Genomic DNA, 19,365 nt, shown 5'->3' on the forward strand with positions numbered 1-19,365 from the left:
ACACATAAATCTATATATTTTGTTTTGATTTCCCTTTATAGTTTAGGAATTTTACATTTGATTCTTTTTAGTAGCTTTCCTGGGTATTTTAACAAATGTGTTTGCTGTTACCAGATAGATAGCTCCTCTCTCATACATGAAACACATGTTGAATTCTCATGATTATGAATCTCACTGTATGTTTCCATTTCTTTTTTAAAAATATAACATTGCCACCAGCCTATAATTCACATCACCAGAGGAACTAGGATACAAGTTGTATTCTAAGAGATTCATATAAAGTCCCTCACAGAACTGGGAAGGGACAAGTCCCCCAGACCTCAGGTATAGTGGGGGAGGACAGCTAATGGAGAGAGAAGTAGGAGAAAATGAGAGGGAGGAGAGGAAGGCATGTGCGACCAGGACGATTGAGCCTGGTTAGGAATGGAAAATAGGAAAGAGAGAGAGAGACAGAGACAGAGAGAGAGAACATAAAAGAGGGAGCCAATATTGGTTTGAAGATAAAGTTGAACACAAAGAAAGGTCGAGGGAACTACAAGACTGCTCCCAACTAACAATCTCAGCTTCCGTGGAAAGGCTATCATAAATGCCCTTCCCGGAGAGTGAGATCAACAACTAACTTCTCCATGGAGTCCTCAACTAATGCCTGTTGAAAACAGGAGCAAACACCCATACATAAACACTGAGTCAAACTAGAACCCAGAAGCAGATGGAGAGGACAAGACCATGCGGTAGAAGTACATAGAGACAGCTTACCTGAACAAGGAGGAGCTAAGGGCCACTAGACTGATAGCTGGGAAGCCAACAGGGGTCTGACTCGGACCCCCTGAATATGGGTCTCAGCCAGAAGGTCTGAGCAGTCTAAGAGACCTCAGACAGTGGAGCCAGGATGTATCCCTGGTGCACAAAAAGGACTTTGCAAACATATCCCCCATGGAGGGATAACTGCCTTATTCTAGAGATAGGAGAGAAGCCCTAGTCCCTACTTCACAGGACCTGTCAGATCTACATGACCCCAACTGGATGGCATTCCCCTACATATTGTATTGTGGTGGGGGGTTGGGAGGGGAGGGTGTTTAGAGTGCATGGGAGAGGGTAGAGAGGGCAAAAGGGAGGGAAGGAGGGAGGGAGAGCTTGGGGGGAGGGAGGGAGGGAGGGAGAGGGAACTGGGATCGACATGTAAAATAATAATAATAATAAAAAAAAAAAAAAAAAAAAAAAAAAAACGCTTTGACTCCAAAATTTAAGTTGAAGAACAAGTTACTGGGGAAAAGTATTTCTATTTTTGTTTCCACAGAAAATGAAAAGATGTGGATTCCTTCCAGACTAATGTGGTTTGATCACACCAGACCGCCTGAAACAGAGTACAAGCTGATCCTACATTCCAAACAGCTGGACAAAACAGCCCTACAGACTACAGCTAGGATATCTGAATCTTCTTCGAATCCCCCAAGACAGCGCCCCTTACCAGCAGGAAGTAGTTTGGAAAGAACGACGCCCAAATTCCCAAATATTGTGTATAAATGTTTGTTTTCATTTAATTGGACTTTGTTATATAAAATTAAATAAAAAATACTCTATATGCATAAAAAATATAACATTGCATTAACTCTTTGAGAATTTCTACACTTTATTTTGATCATATTCATCCCCAAACCCAAGTCCTCCAAGATCCAGCCTTTATTCCCTACATCTCCCCTCCTTTTTTAAGAGACTATTTTGAAGCCGAAGTCCTAGTTGTCTGACTCTTAGAATCTTTCTGTCTCCTTTTCAAGTACATTGTCTGACCCTGAGTGTTATGTTATAATTGTATTAATTAAGTGAGCACCCTAATGGTCACCTATTCTCTGTAGTCTGGCAGCTGGGACTTTGCGGGATGATCTCCAAAGGAAGCACAAAGAAGCTTTGGTGACAGATGGAGCTACATCTATCTACGGATGTAAGGATCAATATTTAGAATGAAGTTAGAAATTAAACTCATTTAGAAAAGTGGCAGTAACAAGTTCTCCTATAGGTTCCATAACCTTATCTACATGTGATTTTAAGTTAATATAAAATTATATAATTCCCTATGAAGTGTTCAACCATCATTAGTATTGGTTTATTCCTTGTCCTTCCCACTCCCTCTCTGTTGCCCTCTCTCTCCTCTTCAGGTAAGTCTCCCACACACATTTTCATGTTTCCTCCTTCAGAGCAACTATTTCCCTCTCATGACATAGCTCTCTATTATGATACTTTTGCATTTCTTTGGTCTCTTCAGTTAATCCAGGTTATATGTTTACATCTAAAGACTGGAGCTGATGACCACAAGTAAGAGAACAGCACATGCAATGTTTGCCCTTTTGGGTCTGTATTACCTTATTCAGTATAATATTTTCTAATTGTATCCATTTACCTGAAAATCTCATTTTTCTTTATAGTTGAATGGTATTCTATTGTGTATATAGCCCACATTTTTTGCTTCATTTTTTGCATTTTATTAATTGATTTTGAAGTTGAAGCATATTTTTAAAATAAATTACATGTCTCATTTGGTGAATTGTTTACATGCTTTGTTCATATTATGTTAGAAGCAGTGGTTTTTATTATAGATGGGTATGAGTCCTATATTCTGCACGTTAAAAGTAAATTTTTTATTTTGTGGCAAATGTCTTACGTTTCTTTTTATATATATGAAAACAAACATTTATAGACAATATTTGGAAATTTGGGCATCATTCTTTCCAAATTACTTCCTGCTGGTAAGGGGTGCTGTCATGGGGGATTCTAAGAAGATTCAGAAATCCTGGCTGTAGTCTGTAAGGCTGCTTTGTCCAGCTGTTTTGAATGTAGGATCACCTGGTGCTCTGTTTCAGGCGGTCTGGCATGATCAAACCACATTAGTATGGAAGGAATCCACATCTTTTCATTTTCTGTGGAAACAAAAATAGAAATCCTTTTCCCCAGTAACTTGTCCTTGAACTTAAATTTTGGATCAAAGCATTTTTTTATTTATTATTTTACATGTTGATCCCAATTCTCTTTCCCTCCCTCCCACCTTCCCTCCCTCTCTCCATCCTTCTTTTCCTCCCTTTTACTCTCTCTGCCCTGTCACATGCACTCTAACCATCCTCCCCTCCCATCCCCTCACCACAATTCCATAGACATTACCTCAGGGTAAAGGGCTGGGAAAAGATTTTCCAATCAAATGGAAATAAGAAGCAAGCAGGCGTAGCTATCCTAATATCTAACAAGTTAGACTTCAAACCAAAATTAATCAAAAGAGATGAAGATGGTAATTTCATATTCATTGCAGGAGTAATCCATCAACACAAAGTCTCAGTTCTGAACATCTATGCCCTGTATACAAAGGCACCCACATTCGTAAAAGAAACACTACTAAAACTCAAAGCTCATCTAAAACCTCACACACTTATAGTGGGAGACTTCAATACACCACTCTCAACACTAGACAGGACCACAAATCAGAAACTCAACAAAGAAACAAAAGAACTAACAGAAATTATGTCTCAACTGGGGTTAACAGACATCTATAGAACATTCCATCCAAAGACAAAAGAATATACCTTCTTCTATGCTCCACAAGGAACCTTCTCTAAAATCAACCACATACTAGGTGGCATAACAAACCTCAACAGATACAAGAGAATAGGAATAGTCCCCTGTATCTTATCAGACCACCATGCTTTAAAATTGGAATTCAACAACAACACAAATAGCAGAAAACCTGCAAACTCATGGAAACTGAACAATGTGCAATTTCACCACTCCTGGGTCAAAGAAGAAATAAAGAAATTAAGGACTTTCTAATATTCAACGAGAATGAGGACACAACATACCCGAACTTATGTGACACCTTGAAAGCAGTGCTATGAGGGAAGTTCACTGCATTAAGTGCCCATATGAAGAAAACAGAGGATAGTCACAAAAGAGAATTAACAGCGCAACTGAAAGCCTTAGAACAGAGAGAAGCGAACTCACCCCGTAGGAGTAGACACCAGGAAATAATCAACTTGAGGGCTGAAATCAACAAAATAGAAACCAGAAAAACATTACAAAAAATCAATGCAACGAAGAGTTGGTTTTTTGAGAAAATCAACAAGATAGACAAACCTTTATCCAAACTAATGAAAAAGCAGATAGAGAACATGCAAATTAACAAAATCAGAAACGAAAAGGGGAACATAACAACGGACACAGAGGAAATCCAGACAATTTTCAGGTCATACTTTGAAAATCTGTATTCCACAAAAATTGAAAATTCAAAGGAAATGGACAAGTTTCTGGATAACTATCACTTACCAAAATTAAATCAAGAACAGACAACTTAAATAGACCTATCACCCGCAATGAAATAGAAGCAGTCATCGAAAACCTTCCAACCAAAAAAGTCCAGGGCCAGATGGATTCAGCACAGAATTCTACCAGACATTCAAGGAAGAACTAATACCACTACTCCTCAAACTCTTCCACAAAATAGAAACAGAAAGTTCATTGCCAAACTTTTTTATGAGGCCACAATAACCTTGGTACCCAAGCCTCACAAAGATACAACTAAGAAAGAAAACTACAGACCAATATCCCTGATGAACATCAATGCAAAAATACTCAATAAAATACTGGCAAACTGAATTCAAGAATACACCAGATAAATCATCCACCATGACCATGACCTGGAATGCAGGGATGGTTTAACAAAGGAAAATCTATCAACGTGATCCACCATATAAACAAACTGAAAAAGAAAAACCATATGATTATCTCCCTAGATGCTGAAAAAGGCCTTCGACAAAATTCAACACCCTTTCATGATAAAGGTCTTGGAGAGGTCAGGTATAGCCCACATTTTAAATTATCCATTCATCAGTTTAAGGACTTTTCAATTGTTTCCATTTCCTAGCTATCATTAAAGAGTGGCAGTGGACACCTTTGAGCAAGTAACTCCACAGTGATTTTTCAGAATTCCAAATAGTTTGCTATCCCACCAACAGTTGAATGAGGGTCCCTTTTCCATCAATCCTGCCCCCTCCAGCATTTGCTGTTGGTTGTTGTTGATCTTTGCTGTTCTGTCTAGGGTAAGAAGAAATATTAAAGTTGTTTTGATTTGCATTTCTCTAATTGCCGGGGACAGTAAACATTTTTTGAGATATCTCTTAGCTATTTTTTTTCTTCTTTTGAGAACTCTTGGTTCAGTTCTCAAGCTGAATTTTTGAATAATTATTTGTGCTTCACATATTCTGGATATAATCCTCTGTCAGATGTAGAACTGACAAGGATCATCTCTATTTGAGAAGAATTCTCTTCACCTGGTGGATTGTTTCTTTTTTTGTGTAAATTTTCTATTTTTATGAGGATCCACTTGTCATTGTGAGCCTTAATGCTTGAACAAATTAAGTCCTATTCAGGAAGAACTTTTCTATATTTATATCATGTAGGACACCCCCTATATTTTCTTCTTACAGTTTCAGTGTTGCAGGTTTCACATTTGATCCAATTGGAGTTAATTTTTGTGGAAGGTGGTAGATATGGGTCTAATTTCATTCTCCTATATGTGGACAATCCAGTTTTTCCCAGCACCATTTATTGAAGATGTTTTCTTTTCTCTGGAGTATGGTTTTGACATCTTTGTCAAATACTAAATGAACTAGTTATATGTAGTCATGTTTGGATCTTTGATTTTATGACATTAAAATATAAAGCTGTAGTTTACTTGTGCATCTCTTTCAAAAGATATCCTTTTCAAAGTTCTTATTTCATCCCACTTAAAACTGAAAAAATACAAAAGATCACTCCCTTGGTATTTTTTTTTCCTGCTGCTGTGTGCTTTAGTTACTTTTCTATAGCTGTGCTAAAACACCATGACCAAGGCAATTAATGAACAAATTAATTGAGCTTACATTCCTAGAGACTCTGTTATGGCTGTGATGGTGGGGACAGACATGGCAGTTGGAGAAGCAAGTTGAGAGCTCAGGTCTACAACCACAAGCAAAAAGCAGAAAGCATGAACTGGAAGTGGCTTGAATCTTTAAGCTCTCAAAGCCTGCCTCCATTGACATACTGAAAGAGTAAGTCTGCACTTCTTAAATAACACATTCCCAAACACTGTCACCAAGTGGGTAACAAATATTCAAATGCCAGAGACTATGGAAGACATTTCTCATTCAAGCCACCACACTGTAATAAAATATTCTGACAAATGTGACTTAAAATAGAATGTGTGTGTTTAACTCATAATTGCTGGGTACAGTTCATCATTGGTGGGAAGCCAAGGCAGTCAGAAATTGGAACAACTAGTCACATTGCAACCATAGTCAATAGCATGAATTGAAGCATGCTTGCTAATGCTCAGCTCATTTTCTTCAGTATTCAATAATTTAGAGTTCACTGGCCAGGTAATGGTGCCACCCAGGGTAGGCTGTTCTTCTTACCCCAGTTAATGGAAGGAAATCCCAGAAATATTCCCACAGGCAAACTTAATCTAGAGTATGAGTTCCTTCCCAGCTGATTCTAGATTATGTCAAGTCGACAATTAGCATAAAAGTTGAAAAAAAAAAAAACCTAACCATCACAGTTATTTAAGAACCAAGCTGCGGATATCTTCTCAGCCTACTTTTTTCTTTATTAATAATCAGACTCTATGTGATTAAAATAAGGAAGTTTTCTACTTTATTTACATTAAGAGTCATATCTTTGAGAGTACTTTGGACTTAAGACTGCTTAAATAAAAGTTCTGAACAACAGTTTAATTTAAAGCTGACAAAAGTTAAAAACTTTCAGTATCGGGCTGAAGAGATGGCTCAGTGCTTAAGTGTTGCAAAATATTCCTTTACACTGTATGAAGATGTGTCATGTGATTGGTTTATTAAGAGCAGAATGATTTTTTCAGGTAGGCAGGAAGAGACTAGGGACTTCTGTGGACAGAGAAAAAGAAAGGTGGAATATGCAGGCAGATGTGGAGGAAACAGGATGGGCAGTAAGGAATAAAAGGTAACTGAGCCAAAATATGGGTTAATTTAAGTTGTAAGAACTAGTTAGGAACAAGCCTAAGCTGAGGCTAAACTTTTATAATTAATAATAAGTCTCTGTGTCATTTTTTTGTGAGCTGGCAGCCCAAAGAAAATTCCATTTACAGTTAAGAGCAGTAGCTACACTTCCAGAGGACCTGGGTTCAATTCACAGTACCCACATGGTAGTTCACAATTGTCTGTAACTCTAGTTCCATGGGATCTGATACCATTTTCTGACCTCCACAGGCACCAGGAACTCACTTGGTACACACAGATACAGGCAGGAAAAACATATATACACATAAAATGAAATAAAATATTTTTAAATCTTCAGTATTTTTAAAATATAACTTTATGTATGAATATGTATGCACACATTGTTTACAAATGTATATATTTTTAAATTGTTTACGTGGTACCAAATTGGCTTACAATACACATGTACATTTAAGCTGTTAAATTAACCCCAAAACCTTTTAGTTCACAATATAACTAGAGTTTAAAGGAAAAACTATTATCCTCAACAGCCCCATGAGGTTAACTTGGCCATAAGTATGTATTCGAAGAGATGGTGAGGAGGGGGAGAAAGAAAAGGACTGATCCTGTTCTGGGGTATAGTTTTGCCCTCATGGACAATTATCCTCATCTCAGAGATGGCCATGCTAGGTTCTACTGTTTTTAAAACCCAGGAACTATGACAGTGATTTATTTTTGTGCTTTAAGTTTTCCTTGAGTAATTAATGTGATTTCCAAAATGGTAAAGTACCTCAAAAAGGAAAGAGACACAAAAATAAGAACAGAGATCTAGAACCTTATTTTATATTGGATACCTCATCACCCCAAATGAAAAACAAATGGTTTTTTAACAAAAACAATTTCTAAATACTTGTTATAATAAAATTTAAATCATTAATGAATTGATTAATTTTAATTTGTTGCTTTGAAAACATCTTCAGGACTGTTAAAGACACTTTGCCTGTGTTTCAGATACAACTTCCTGTATTTCATTAAAACATAAAGTTGTTTTATTAAGAATAAAGTGTTTTCTAAATTTGTAAAGAAAAATAGACAAAAAGGAACTGTGAAGTAATATAGGAAATATAAAATGTTACAAATGTAACAGAGGGAGAAAGGAGAGATAAACAGCAGTAAGGATAATTGAAAAGCTACAGAGAAACATTTTTTTATAAAATTTCATTTTATATTCCAATCACAATTCTCCCTCCCACCCCTCCTCCCCAGTCCACCCCTAGTCCACTCATTCTCACTGGTAAGTCAACAAAGTCTGGCACAATAGGTTAGGGCAGGACAAGCTCCTCCTCCCTGAATTAAGGCTGAGCATGGCATCCCACCATAGGGAATGGGCTACTACAATCTAGCTCATTCACCAGAGATAGATACTGGTCCAACTGCCAGGGGCCCCGCAGATAGCTCAAGCTTCACAACTGTCTTCCACATGCAGAGAATCTAGTTCAGTCCCCTGGAGGGCTCCACCGCTGCTGTCTAGAATTCATGAGTTTTCACCTGCTTGTTCAGATATCTCTGTAGATATCTCCATGATTTTGACATCCCTGGCTCATATATTTCCTCCTCCCTCTCTTTGACTGGACTCCCAGAGCTCAGCCCAATGCTTGATTTGGATCTCTGCATCTGCTTCCATCAGTTAATGGATGAAGGCTCTGTGATGACAATTAGGGTAGTAATCAATCTGATTACAAGAGAAAAATCAGTTCAGGTACCCTCTGCACTATTGCTAGAAGTCTTAGCTGGGGTCATCCTTGTGGATTTCTGGGAGATTCCCTAGCACCAATTAGAAACATTATTTTATAAGCTTACTTAAAATTCACACATAGTGGAGTTGTATCACTTGGGTGATAATGCTTCCCACAACAACCTTAGTTCCAGATATGGGAAAGATCCCTTCTTATTGCTGGCCAGGAATGTTCAAGAGATTCCCGAAGGCGTGCAAGCTATTTCCATTGCCCTTGGCTGACTCCCAAAACTTGAAGACAGGAGTCCATTGCTGAGATATCACACACTTTGGACACAGGACACAGATGAATCCAACTGAACTGATCTGGAAGCCTCCACCCTGAGGACTAGCTCTCACAGTATTGGAAGGTGCTATGGAAGCTGCCACGGGAGAAAAGTAATCAGTAAGCCTATGCAACTGTAAAGTCTGTGAATCAAAGCAATAGTCAACTTGGCAAGATAACCCCAATGGTTCCATAGTGGCATTTTATCTTGAGGGTAACCAATAGCTGTCTAATCATACTTAATGTCTGCTTAATAGGAAAAAGTTTATGCCTGGTACTGTAAACCTAGCCAACCACCTATACCTATGGCTGGAAGAGGTCATCGACTTTAGATAATAACCTACTACTGTCAGTTTCCTAAACCAATAGAATTTCTATCTATATTCTAAATATGTGTTGTTATACCCATAGGTAAGTATTGCTTTCACCCTTCATCAAAGAAGCTTCTTTTTGTAACAGTTCGAGACTATTGCAGAAATCCATAACTGGCCGAAATGAGACGACCAGCTCCAATTGATACATCTAAGATGTAACCCCTACACTAAAGACACAGAAAAAAAAACACAGAAGAGGGGCCAGAAAGATTATAAAAGTCTGGGGACCAGTATGCCCACTACTAAGTAATGTCTTCTAGTCATGACAGGAAAGCTGTGCCCATGAAATCTCATGGGCCTAAACAAGATCTGCATAATGACAATGCCAGATGACATGCCAGTGTGGGTATGGGAGAGTTCACAAGATCCCACCCTTACATGAAGAGCTGCTGAGAGAGGGTGTATTAGTTAACATTTCTGTTGCTGTGATAAAACACCACGGCCAAGGTGACATAGAAGAAATAGTTTATTTGGCTTATAGTTTCAGAGCATTAGAGCCTATAATACTTTTAAATGGGAATGGAACAGTATGGGGGCAGGCAGCAGGCATGGTGGCAGGAGCAGGAAGATGAGAACTAATATCTTGAATCACATGTATGAAACAGAGTGAGCTGGAAATGGTGCAAGGCATTTTAGTCTCAAAGCCTGCACCTGGTCACATACTTCCTCAAGCAAGGCCACACCTCCAAAACCTCCCTTCAAAGTACCACCAAATGGAGACCAAATGTTCAAATGCCATATGGGGGAACATTTTCATTCAAACCACTTCAGAAGAAGACTCAATTTTCCCTAGAGACAAGCTCCTTGATAGGGCATATACATACATATGTGAGTGTAATAGTAATTAAAGGGAAGGCTATAAATTTTAGAGGGAGTGGAGAAAACACAGGAAGACTTGGAAAAAGAGAGAGGGGGGCAAGAAATTATATAAATATAGGGCACATGTATGAAAATCTCAAAAATTAAAAATTTAAATTAAAAAGTTGCAGATATATAATTTTGTTGTTAAAAAGATTAAGGGAAATCATATAATTTTAGATGAGAAAGGATTTTGTATGGAGATTTTATCCTGAAGATAAAGGATTATTCCAAAATGGAAGTAAAGTGAGATTAGAAAAAAAAATGTTTAAGCATGTCACAAGAAGACTTCTGAAAGTTATACCTTAAAATAGTATGGCTTTGTAAAAATCTGTCTAAAAAACACATTATTTTCTGTTTTGTCAAATAATTACTTATACTTTCTGCTGAGTTTGTCAGGCTTCTAATTAGAAAGATCTGTCTTTGTCAAGATTTATCTGTTACACAGCAGGTAAAATTTAAAACACATTTTGTGTTTTCTACAAGGAGAGGATCGGCACAGAGGAAAATGCTCTCAATGCTTTCAAGAGAAGCTGCATGGTTAGCAAGACCCCAGCAGATGGCACAAGGTAGAAGGAAAGTTAAGGACTTCAGGGAATCTGTCCAAGTTCCTAAAAGTCGCCCCTAAGGAGCCTCAAATGACCTTAAAAATTAAAAAAAAAAAAAAAAGTGAGGGTAGAGAAATAGATCATTGGTTGTGACTTCCTGTTCTTCCAGAAGATCTATGTTTGGTTCCCAGTACCTGAGTTGGGTGGCTCCTAACTATGTTTTAATCTTACGTAGTTTCTCCTCAACACAGGCCTATCACTCAGCGCCAGCCCTCTCCTGGGCTTATGGCTTCTCCTTAGGGAACATTTCCTGGTTGAAGGGCCTCTCTAATCCTTGGGTATTCTCCTCGACTCCGGATCCTTCTTCTCCAGGTTATCTTACCTCACCCTGGGGTCTGTCTTTGACAGGAGATAGCTCCTTGCTGACTACTCAAAGGTTGTCAAAGGTTGCATGGCTATATAGTGCATGCATTAAGTGGCTCCATGCAGAAACCATGAGGAGCTGGGGCCACATGGAGCTGGGCAAACGGAAACTCCATGACTCCAGTTTCAACAGCCCCAACTGTTGAGCCTCGTTCTAAACTGCTCCCTTTACCTTCATAAGCATGCACCTCCAACATATTCTCCCTTTTTGCATTTCTGCTCCCAATCAGTTAACACATACCCCTCCCTTTACTTCCTTTCCCAATAAACTCTATGTGGGTTTGCTGAGTTTGGTGGATAGTGTTTCATTGCCTGAAGCTGCAGCAAAGAAGAAGAATGATATGTGTCTAGAAATGTATTCATTTCTTCCAGATTTTCCCAACTTATATTGTCAAAATATTGTTCAATGACTCTTGGTTTCAGTGATATCTGTTGTGACCACTCTTTCATCTCTAATTCTATTAACTTGGGTCTTTTTTTCTTGCTAATTTGGCTAAGGGTTTATCATTTATCCCTTAAAAGGACCAACTGTGTTCCATCAATTCTTTGTATTAATCTTTTAGATTCCAGTTTACTAATTTACTCTGATTTTTATTTTTCTCTAGTAATTTTGCAATTTTGTGTTTGACTTGTTCTTGATCATTATGTTATTTATCTAACATATTTTTTAATTATTTATTTTTATGACAGCTCTATGTAGCTTTAGCTGGTCTGGAACTTCCTATGTAGGACCAGGCTGGCCTCAAATTCACAGAGATCCACCTGCCTCTGCCTTTTGACTGCAAAACCTCTCTGATTTTAAGTGTTACCCCAAGATACTTTATGTTGTTTGTGGCTAATTTCTTTTTCAGCCTCTTTCCTTAAGCTGATAGGCAGATCTAGCCTGGGCCTGGCACTCTCCAGCAGAGTCCTCTTTGGCAGAGGCCCTGTGATAGGGGTCAAGGATCCAGGCTGCAGAGAGTCTGTAGAGGACCATTGGTGGGGGTCAGAGACCAGGCAGTTGGAAATTACGGGTGGTCCCGTGTGGATAGGCAGGTCTAGTGTGCTCAGAGTAGCTCCAGGAAGTTCCCTGAAGGTGGTTGGATTGTTGGCTCCTGGCTGGCTTTTTCTGGAGAATTAAATGGAGCTAAATCTAGGAGAATTCTAATTCATGGACTATGAACTCAACCTGATTTAATATGACATGGCAATTTTTGGGCTAATCAATATTTTAATACACACAGAAGATGACACAATCAGTACCAACAAGTTGCGGGTGAAGGGTAAGGGAGAGGATGGATAAAAGTAGGATCTGAGGGGACAAAGCACAATTCATTGTTTAATAACTAATCCCAGGGGTGCACTGGCGATTATCTCAAGGATGTATATCCCCAACTAATTATAGACAGCAGATCAATAAAGCCAGAGTGGAACAGGCAGATATGCATGATAAATATAAATTTTAATAACTAACATGGTCTAAATAACCTGATACCATAATAGGGACTGAGATTTCTAGCTACTTTTAAATCAATTGTACAAAGATAGATGTTAATATGCTTCACCATAGAAATCATTCTATTACCTGCATGCATACAATAATATAATGGGGGAACATGAAGCATTGGGGCGACTGGGAAATGTTTTAATGGATGGGTATTTGTAGTGCTAACATGAAAATCTGCATTTGAATCCTGTGTTCACATAAATAAAGATATGGATATATGTGTCTGTGACCAGAGCATTTTGTGGGACAAAGACAGAGCTTCCTACCCAGTCAACTTAGCCAAAACAACAACTTTGCAGTTCATTGGGAGACCCTGTCTCAAGGCAGTAAGGCAGAAAGTGATTGATGAGGTTTCAATGTGTGTACCACACACACACACACACACTCACACACCCTCTACTTGGAATTTGTATACATCACTTGTACTCACAAATCTTAAATTACAGTCCTTTTGCATCAATATAACTTATAGATTTGAATGTCTCCCCTTCCCACAATGGCCTAAGTATCTTCATCCAGAAAATATTCAATTTTAATCCTGACTTCCGTTTATTTAAATCATTGTGTACATGGGTACTAGAACTGCACTACAGCACATAACTGTTGAACCTTGTCCAGCCTTGATTTCCATGTATTCAACAGACTTCCACAATCATCTTAAATGTTCAATCCAATGAATACTTTTAATGAAAGATAATGAATTCCTAAATATCAAATTCTCTATAGATAACATTAATTTCTTTTCTTAATTATTTTATATGTCGATCGCAGTCCCCTCTCCCTCCCACCCTCCCCTCCCATCCCCCACCCCGATTCCACATGTAGGGCAATGCCATCCAGGTGGGGTCATGTAGATCTGACAGGTCATTTGAAGTAGGGACTAGGACTTCTCTCCTGTCTCTAGATTAAGGCAGTATCCCTCCATGGGGGATGTGTTCATAAGGTCCTTTTGTGCACCAGGGATACATCCTAGTCCCACTGTCTGAGGTCCCTTAGACTGGTCAGTCTTTCTGGCTGAGACCCATATTCAGTGGGGCCTGAGTCAATCCCATGCTGGATTCCCAGCTATCAGTCTGGGGGCCCATTAGCTCCTCCTTGTTCAGGTCAGTTCTCTCTATCTCTATGTGTTTCTGCAACCTGGTCTTGTCCTCTCCATCTGGTTTCTAGTTCGACTCAGCATTTAGTTATGGGTGTTTGCTTCTGTTTCCAACAGGTATTAGATGAGGGCTCCATGGATAAGTTAGTTGTTGATCTCACTCTCCAGGAAGGGCATTTATGGTAGCCTTTCCACGGATGCTCAAATTGTTAGTTAGCGGCAGTCCTGCAGGTCTCTAGACCTTTCTTTGGGTTCAGTTTTCTCTTCAAATCAACATTGGCTCCCTCTTTTATGTTCTCTCCTTCCTGTCTTCTATTCCTCCCCTGACTCAATCTTCCTAGTCACACGTGTTTTCCTCTTCTCCCCCTCTCCTACTTCTCTCTCCATTCAATGCCCCCCCCTCAATGCTCTGAGGGAATTTCTTTCTGCCAAATGTATTACACATACCTCAAACTATAAGGCACCACAATTAATCTTTAACTGAAACTACATAAGCCTTCAAATCACTTTCTCTTTCCTCCCTTCCCTTAAAATACATTTAGCATTTTTGAAGGTAAGTATATTTTGGGAGTATTGGTTCATATTAAATGTAATTTTAAAATGCTATTTTTAAATTGCATGTGTGTGTGTGTGTGTGGGGGGGGGTCATGTGTGAATACATGTGGTTGTAGAGTCCTGAAGAGGGTATCAGATCTCCTGAACCTGGAAGATGTGAGCTGCGTGATGTCAGTGCTGGGAATTGAACCTAGGTCCTCTGGAAGAACAATACATGCTGCTAACCAATGACCCATCTCTCCAACCCATTAATCCTATCTTGATCTCATGCACAGTTATGAATCTGTTAATAGTCTTTATGTTCATTAGGAACCTGCCGTTTCATATGAAAATGTTTAACAACTTAATGTTATAGTTTATACATCCTTGGCTTGTTCAGAGCAGTTCCATTTTATAGCTGCTGTCCAGCTTAATTATTTATTAATGGTGCTCTCTTTCAATCTCAAGGGAATTCTGTTTTGGGCTATTAACAGATATGGTCAACTTTATTATAGGCTATCAAGTTTAAAGGTATCTTGATCTTAGTAAAGAAAAATTCAAATAGGAAAGATCCTTAATACAAACACAGTGGTGGACTAAGCATTGAGTCCTAATTCTCTATTAATAAGTACAAATCTGGAACAGGGCTGCAAAATGGTATTTTGGCTTGCCCACTTAATGCAAAGTACACGATGTCCATTTGACTCAATTTACTAAAAATGTAAAGATGAGGTTCAAACAGTACTTAATCCAGGGCTAAATGGAGGGAAGTACTAAGTAAGCACAAGTTCATAGTATAAATACTGAAGGTGTAACAGTCTCTTTCTCATTTTAGTCCTTAATTTTTTAAAAACACCACCACACAGCTTAGGTAGCATGCACATATGCGCACATTTGTGGACACACACCAGAGAAACTTGAAGGAATCTGTTCTCTTTCCACCATTTTGAGTTCTGGGGATCAAACTCCAGCTATAGGCTCTGTTGCAAGCGCTCATATTTTCCCCACATCATCAGCACCCACCCCCCATGTTTCTGAAATTGGTGATCTGCCAGTCACCAAGCAGTAACAACATAATTTGTTGTGGAGATACTGGAAAGACAAAATCTCATTTATGTCTCTCAAAATTAGTATTTCCCAGCAACCAAGTTGTCACTTCACTAGAATAGCTCTGGTAAATAACAATCAAATGGCAACCCAAGGGCATCTGGTTAATCCTTATCTTGGCTGCATATGGTTATTTTTCTCAAAATCTTCTGGACTAGTTAAAGTTTCTTGCCCCTTTGTAGCTTGCTTTTTATGTGGTGTTTGCAATGGATTTGGCCCACCTATTTTCTCATCTAACAGTTGCTGTATATCTTATTCTTTAGCACCACCTCAAAGGATATAGACTTGTGGTCACTCCTTAATTTTGGATGCAAACATCCAATTGCTAATTTAACTTAGACACACTGCCTCTGGGAACTTCTCACTTTTTATTCTGGCTAGAAGTACCCTCACTCACCTGAAAAAGATCTACTCCGTCATATAGTCTTAGTCTTTAAAATTCAAAGTTCGAGCCTGTATCATCTCTTCCTTTTAGCTCTGAGCTTTAGAAACATCCTAGTTGCAATGCAGGTAAGAAGAAATGGTTACAAAGGGCAATAAAGAAAGCCAGGCCAGGTATGGTAGTGTAAGCTTGTAATCTCTATGGTTAGGAGGATCATGAGTTCAACGTCAATATAAGAAACACAGTTAGATTTTGCCTTAGAAGAAACAAAACCAAACCAATAAACAGGCAGTAATACCTCCAAAATTCAATGTTCTTTGGCTTAAATCCAACAGAAGGTTTCATATTAACTACAAGATGAAACACATCTTATATAGCAGGAAGAGCTTCGCAATGTTAGGTCCTTACCACTTCTCTGACTTTTGGCATTCCTTCGACCTCAGCCACAACACTTGGAATTCCAATCATCCTGACCTGTTACATGCAATGTCCTAATGTCACTCTTGCTACTTGATTTCATTCTGTTTCCCAGGATATATGAATATGAACCTGCCTTCCTATATGTATGTATTAAGGCTAAAAAGCAGGAACCACATTTTATTCATATGCAGGACAAATACGTGGAATAAATAAAAATCCACATAACTTTATGGCATGACATATGGGTATTGTTCTCTCATCAGACACACAATTAAAAAAAAAAAAAAAAACTACTATTTCATATATAGGAGACACCTCATTGCGTTAAGCTTCTAACATGGGATCCTCAATTTTGATTGGTCAATTACTAGTACTCTGAAGGGTCCTAATTATCCATGTTACTTTGGAAAAGAAACTCAGGTTTTATCACAACATGTACAACCTAGAATAACAGGTTAAACAAAACTGAATTGCTATATTGATGTTCATTAGGAATATCTTTTTAATTAGTGTCAATGAGAAAAAAAAATTGTTGCCACTCTGCATCAACATCTGTTTTGTAATACATTATGTGATAAGCTTCTTGTTCCGAACAGTGTATGTGACATGATGCAAATTTGTTTCATTATTAAGCCGTCAGGATAGTGTGTGACTTAATGGACATACCTATACAAGCAGTAAAGAAAACAAAACTATCCTATCTTCTAAAACCTGAAAACTACAAATCATAAAGGCTGGTAACTGAAGTAAGGCTGTTGACAAAGAACTTCACTCACCTGAGAATACTGATTTGATTTTTACTTCCTATCTTCTCTATTTATTCAAAGACTAAGTTCCTATTAAGTATTAATCTTGATATATCATTTATTTAAATGTGGATTACATAAAAATCTTTTATATAAATGTAAGACAACATACTCATCTTGACAATAATCTTAACAAAATCACACAGAAGATATGCCAGTAAGAAAAACAAGAACAAAGAACAGTTGGGTGTAGCTTTGCTCCTTAAAGGTTATCTTATAATTTTTGTTCACAAAACATTTAGCTTATTTCACTCTAGAGGACTTTCTGGATAGGTGATTTTCACAAAGTAACCATTTAAACTATTTGTGGTTAAACATATTGGTCAGCACTCAGACAAATGATTTAGAATTATTCCTTCCTGAAGTTATAAGAAATGAATGCCAATAAACATTCAATGTTTACCAAGTTAGTAAGCAACTGAATGAAACATCTCTATGCTTTCAGTCCTTAAACTGCTCCTAAGACTTAGGCCAAACACTGAAAAGATAATTAATGTATTTAGCATGGCATTTTAACAGATTGGTTGTCCTTCAGCTACATCAACCCTTTACTTACTTTGTCCATAATTTTTGTGGAAAATTTTTTAAAATGAAAATTTGTTCCAAGTACTTCAGAAAATGGAGGTATAAATGCAAAGTGCCATTATTACTATAAAATGAAATCTTAGCATTTATTCGCAGTAATTTGTAAATGCTAATATAGCCTAATATATTTTACTGGTGATAAGGAATTTGTAGTCACCCAACCCACTGTCATGCATACAGAAAGGCATAAGATTTAAAAATTTCCTAACATTAAAAAATAAGCCTAATTTATTTGCATTTTAAAACAGGGCCCTTCACCCTGGAAACCCCCTCCACCATATAAAATGCTGAGTAATGTATAGGATTTGGCAAGCCTGTGTTAAAAATCCCTTTAAAGTTTTAAGTTCAATCACTATTTGTTTTCTATTATACTACATTTTGGCAGAATTTTTTTATTTGTCTGTAATTGCAGTAGTTGCAATTTAACAATAAACCAGTCTGACATTTTAGGTCGTGAAGATACATACCATATATATTTCTTTAAAAATAATCATACTTTTTGTAAGCAATACTTTACAGTAGACACCTCAAAAATCTACCATAGATGTGAAACTTAAAACAAGAAAAATTTAAGTTCTAAATCTTTATACATATATATATCTAGATTTCTATATATATTATATATACAGACATCAGTATATATAAAATATATATAATCAGATTTGAAAAGTGAACATAAATTCTTTTTAAAACTCAAACAATAGAAAACTCTTTAAACATTAAACAATTTTAATAAAAGTTTCTGTACAATGCTAAGCAGTTTTATTTACACATAGAAAATGTAATAGGAGTAGTGTTTGAAATTACAGAACTCCTTAAAATTTCAATGGCAGGTAAATCTGGAAAAAATAACAGCATTCCATTCACAAATATTTTCAAGCAATAAATATGTATTTATAAATAGTGTAAATTTACATCAAGATTAGAAACAAAAATCACAAATCTGAAATTTATTTCTTAGTCTATGTGCAATCCATTCATTATCTTTGTGACTTGGCTGTTAATTTTTTTTTTAATGTTTTATTTAGGAACCAAAAGTATACCCTCATGGTTTCAAAACAAGACAGAAAAACATAAAAGCATTAAAAAATGTTTCTCAACTTTCCACATAAAAAAAGAAAAGAAAAAAAAAAAAAGTTGAGCAAAGAAAGACTTAAAATTGCTATCTTACAAAGAAATAACCAGCTAGGCTAGTAGTATTTTTTTTTTTTTTTCAAGGAAAATTCTGAAAGGGAAAAGATAGATGAAAACAAATTCATCAGCCCAGAAATACAAAAGAGGTTGTCTTCAAGTCAGTAGTCTGTATGGTGTTGCCAGTTTTGTCAGATATATACAAAATAGGGGAATTATAATTTTATTATTTTTTCTGAAGTTCAGCTGATTAGCTTTTTGAGAGTCCTGGTGTAGGAGCAGTACTCTCTCCCTGTCCAGTTGGTTGATACTCCACACTTGGAAGGTTGCATAGACACAGTTTTCAGCCAGCAGCCTTACGAGATAGCTACAAAAACCAGTGGTGCAGAACTGGGTTACTTCCTGAATAGCAGAAAAGGTCTCACGTTTAATGTCCATGGAACAATATCAAGATGAAGCGGATGGTAATGGAGGAGCCTGGAAAAGAAGCAAGGTAGCCTATTTTGGTATAATCATCATTAGTTGTGCTCCTTGGTTCACAGCTACAAATACACAGTTGGTTTATGAGATTA

General features: G+C 37.4%; 1 protein-coding gene across 9 annotated transcripts in view; it reads right to left on the reverse strand.

The window, feature by feature from the left end:
* Positions 1–18,824: 18,824 nt before the first annotated feature.
* Kdm6a (lysine demethylase 6A) overlaps positions 18,825–19,365 on the reverse strand; it is a 126,063-nt gene continuing 125,522 nt past the window's right edge. For 3 of the 9 annotated variants that reach the window (XM_051179512.1, XM_051179508.1, XM_051179509.1), the window contains one exon: positions 18,826–19,270. In XM_051179512.1, the coding sequence (XP_051035469.1) occupies positions 19,189–19,270 (82 nt within the window). In that variant the 3' untranslated portion in view covers positions 18,826–19,188. Of the gene's footprint in view, positions 19,271–19,365 lie in introns of all 9 variants that reach the window. The other 6 variants (XM_051179513.1, XM_051179510.1, XM_051179511.1 and 3 more) reach the window with 3 other exon arrangements.

Source organism: Phodopus roborovskii, unplaced genomic scaffold, assembly GCF_943737965.1.
Source record: "Phodopus roborovskii unplaced genomic scaffold, PHOROB, whole genome shotgun sequence".
Taxonomy (NCBI): Eukaryota; Metazoa; Chordata; class Mammalia; order Rodentia; family Cricetidae; genus Phodopus; species Phodopus roborovskii.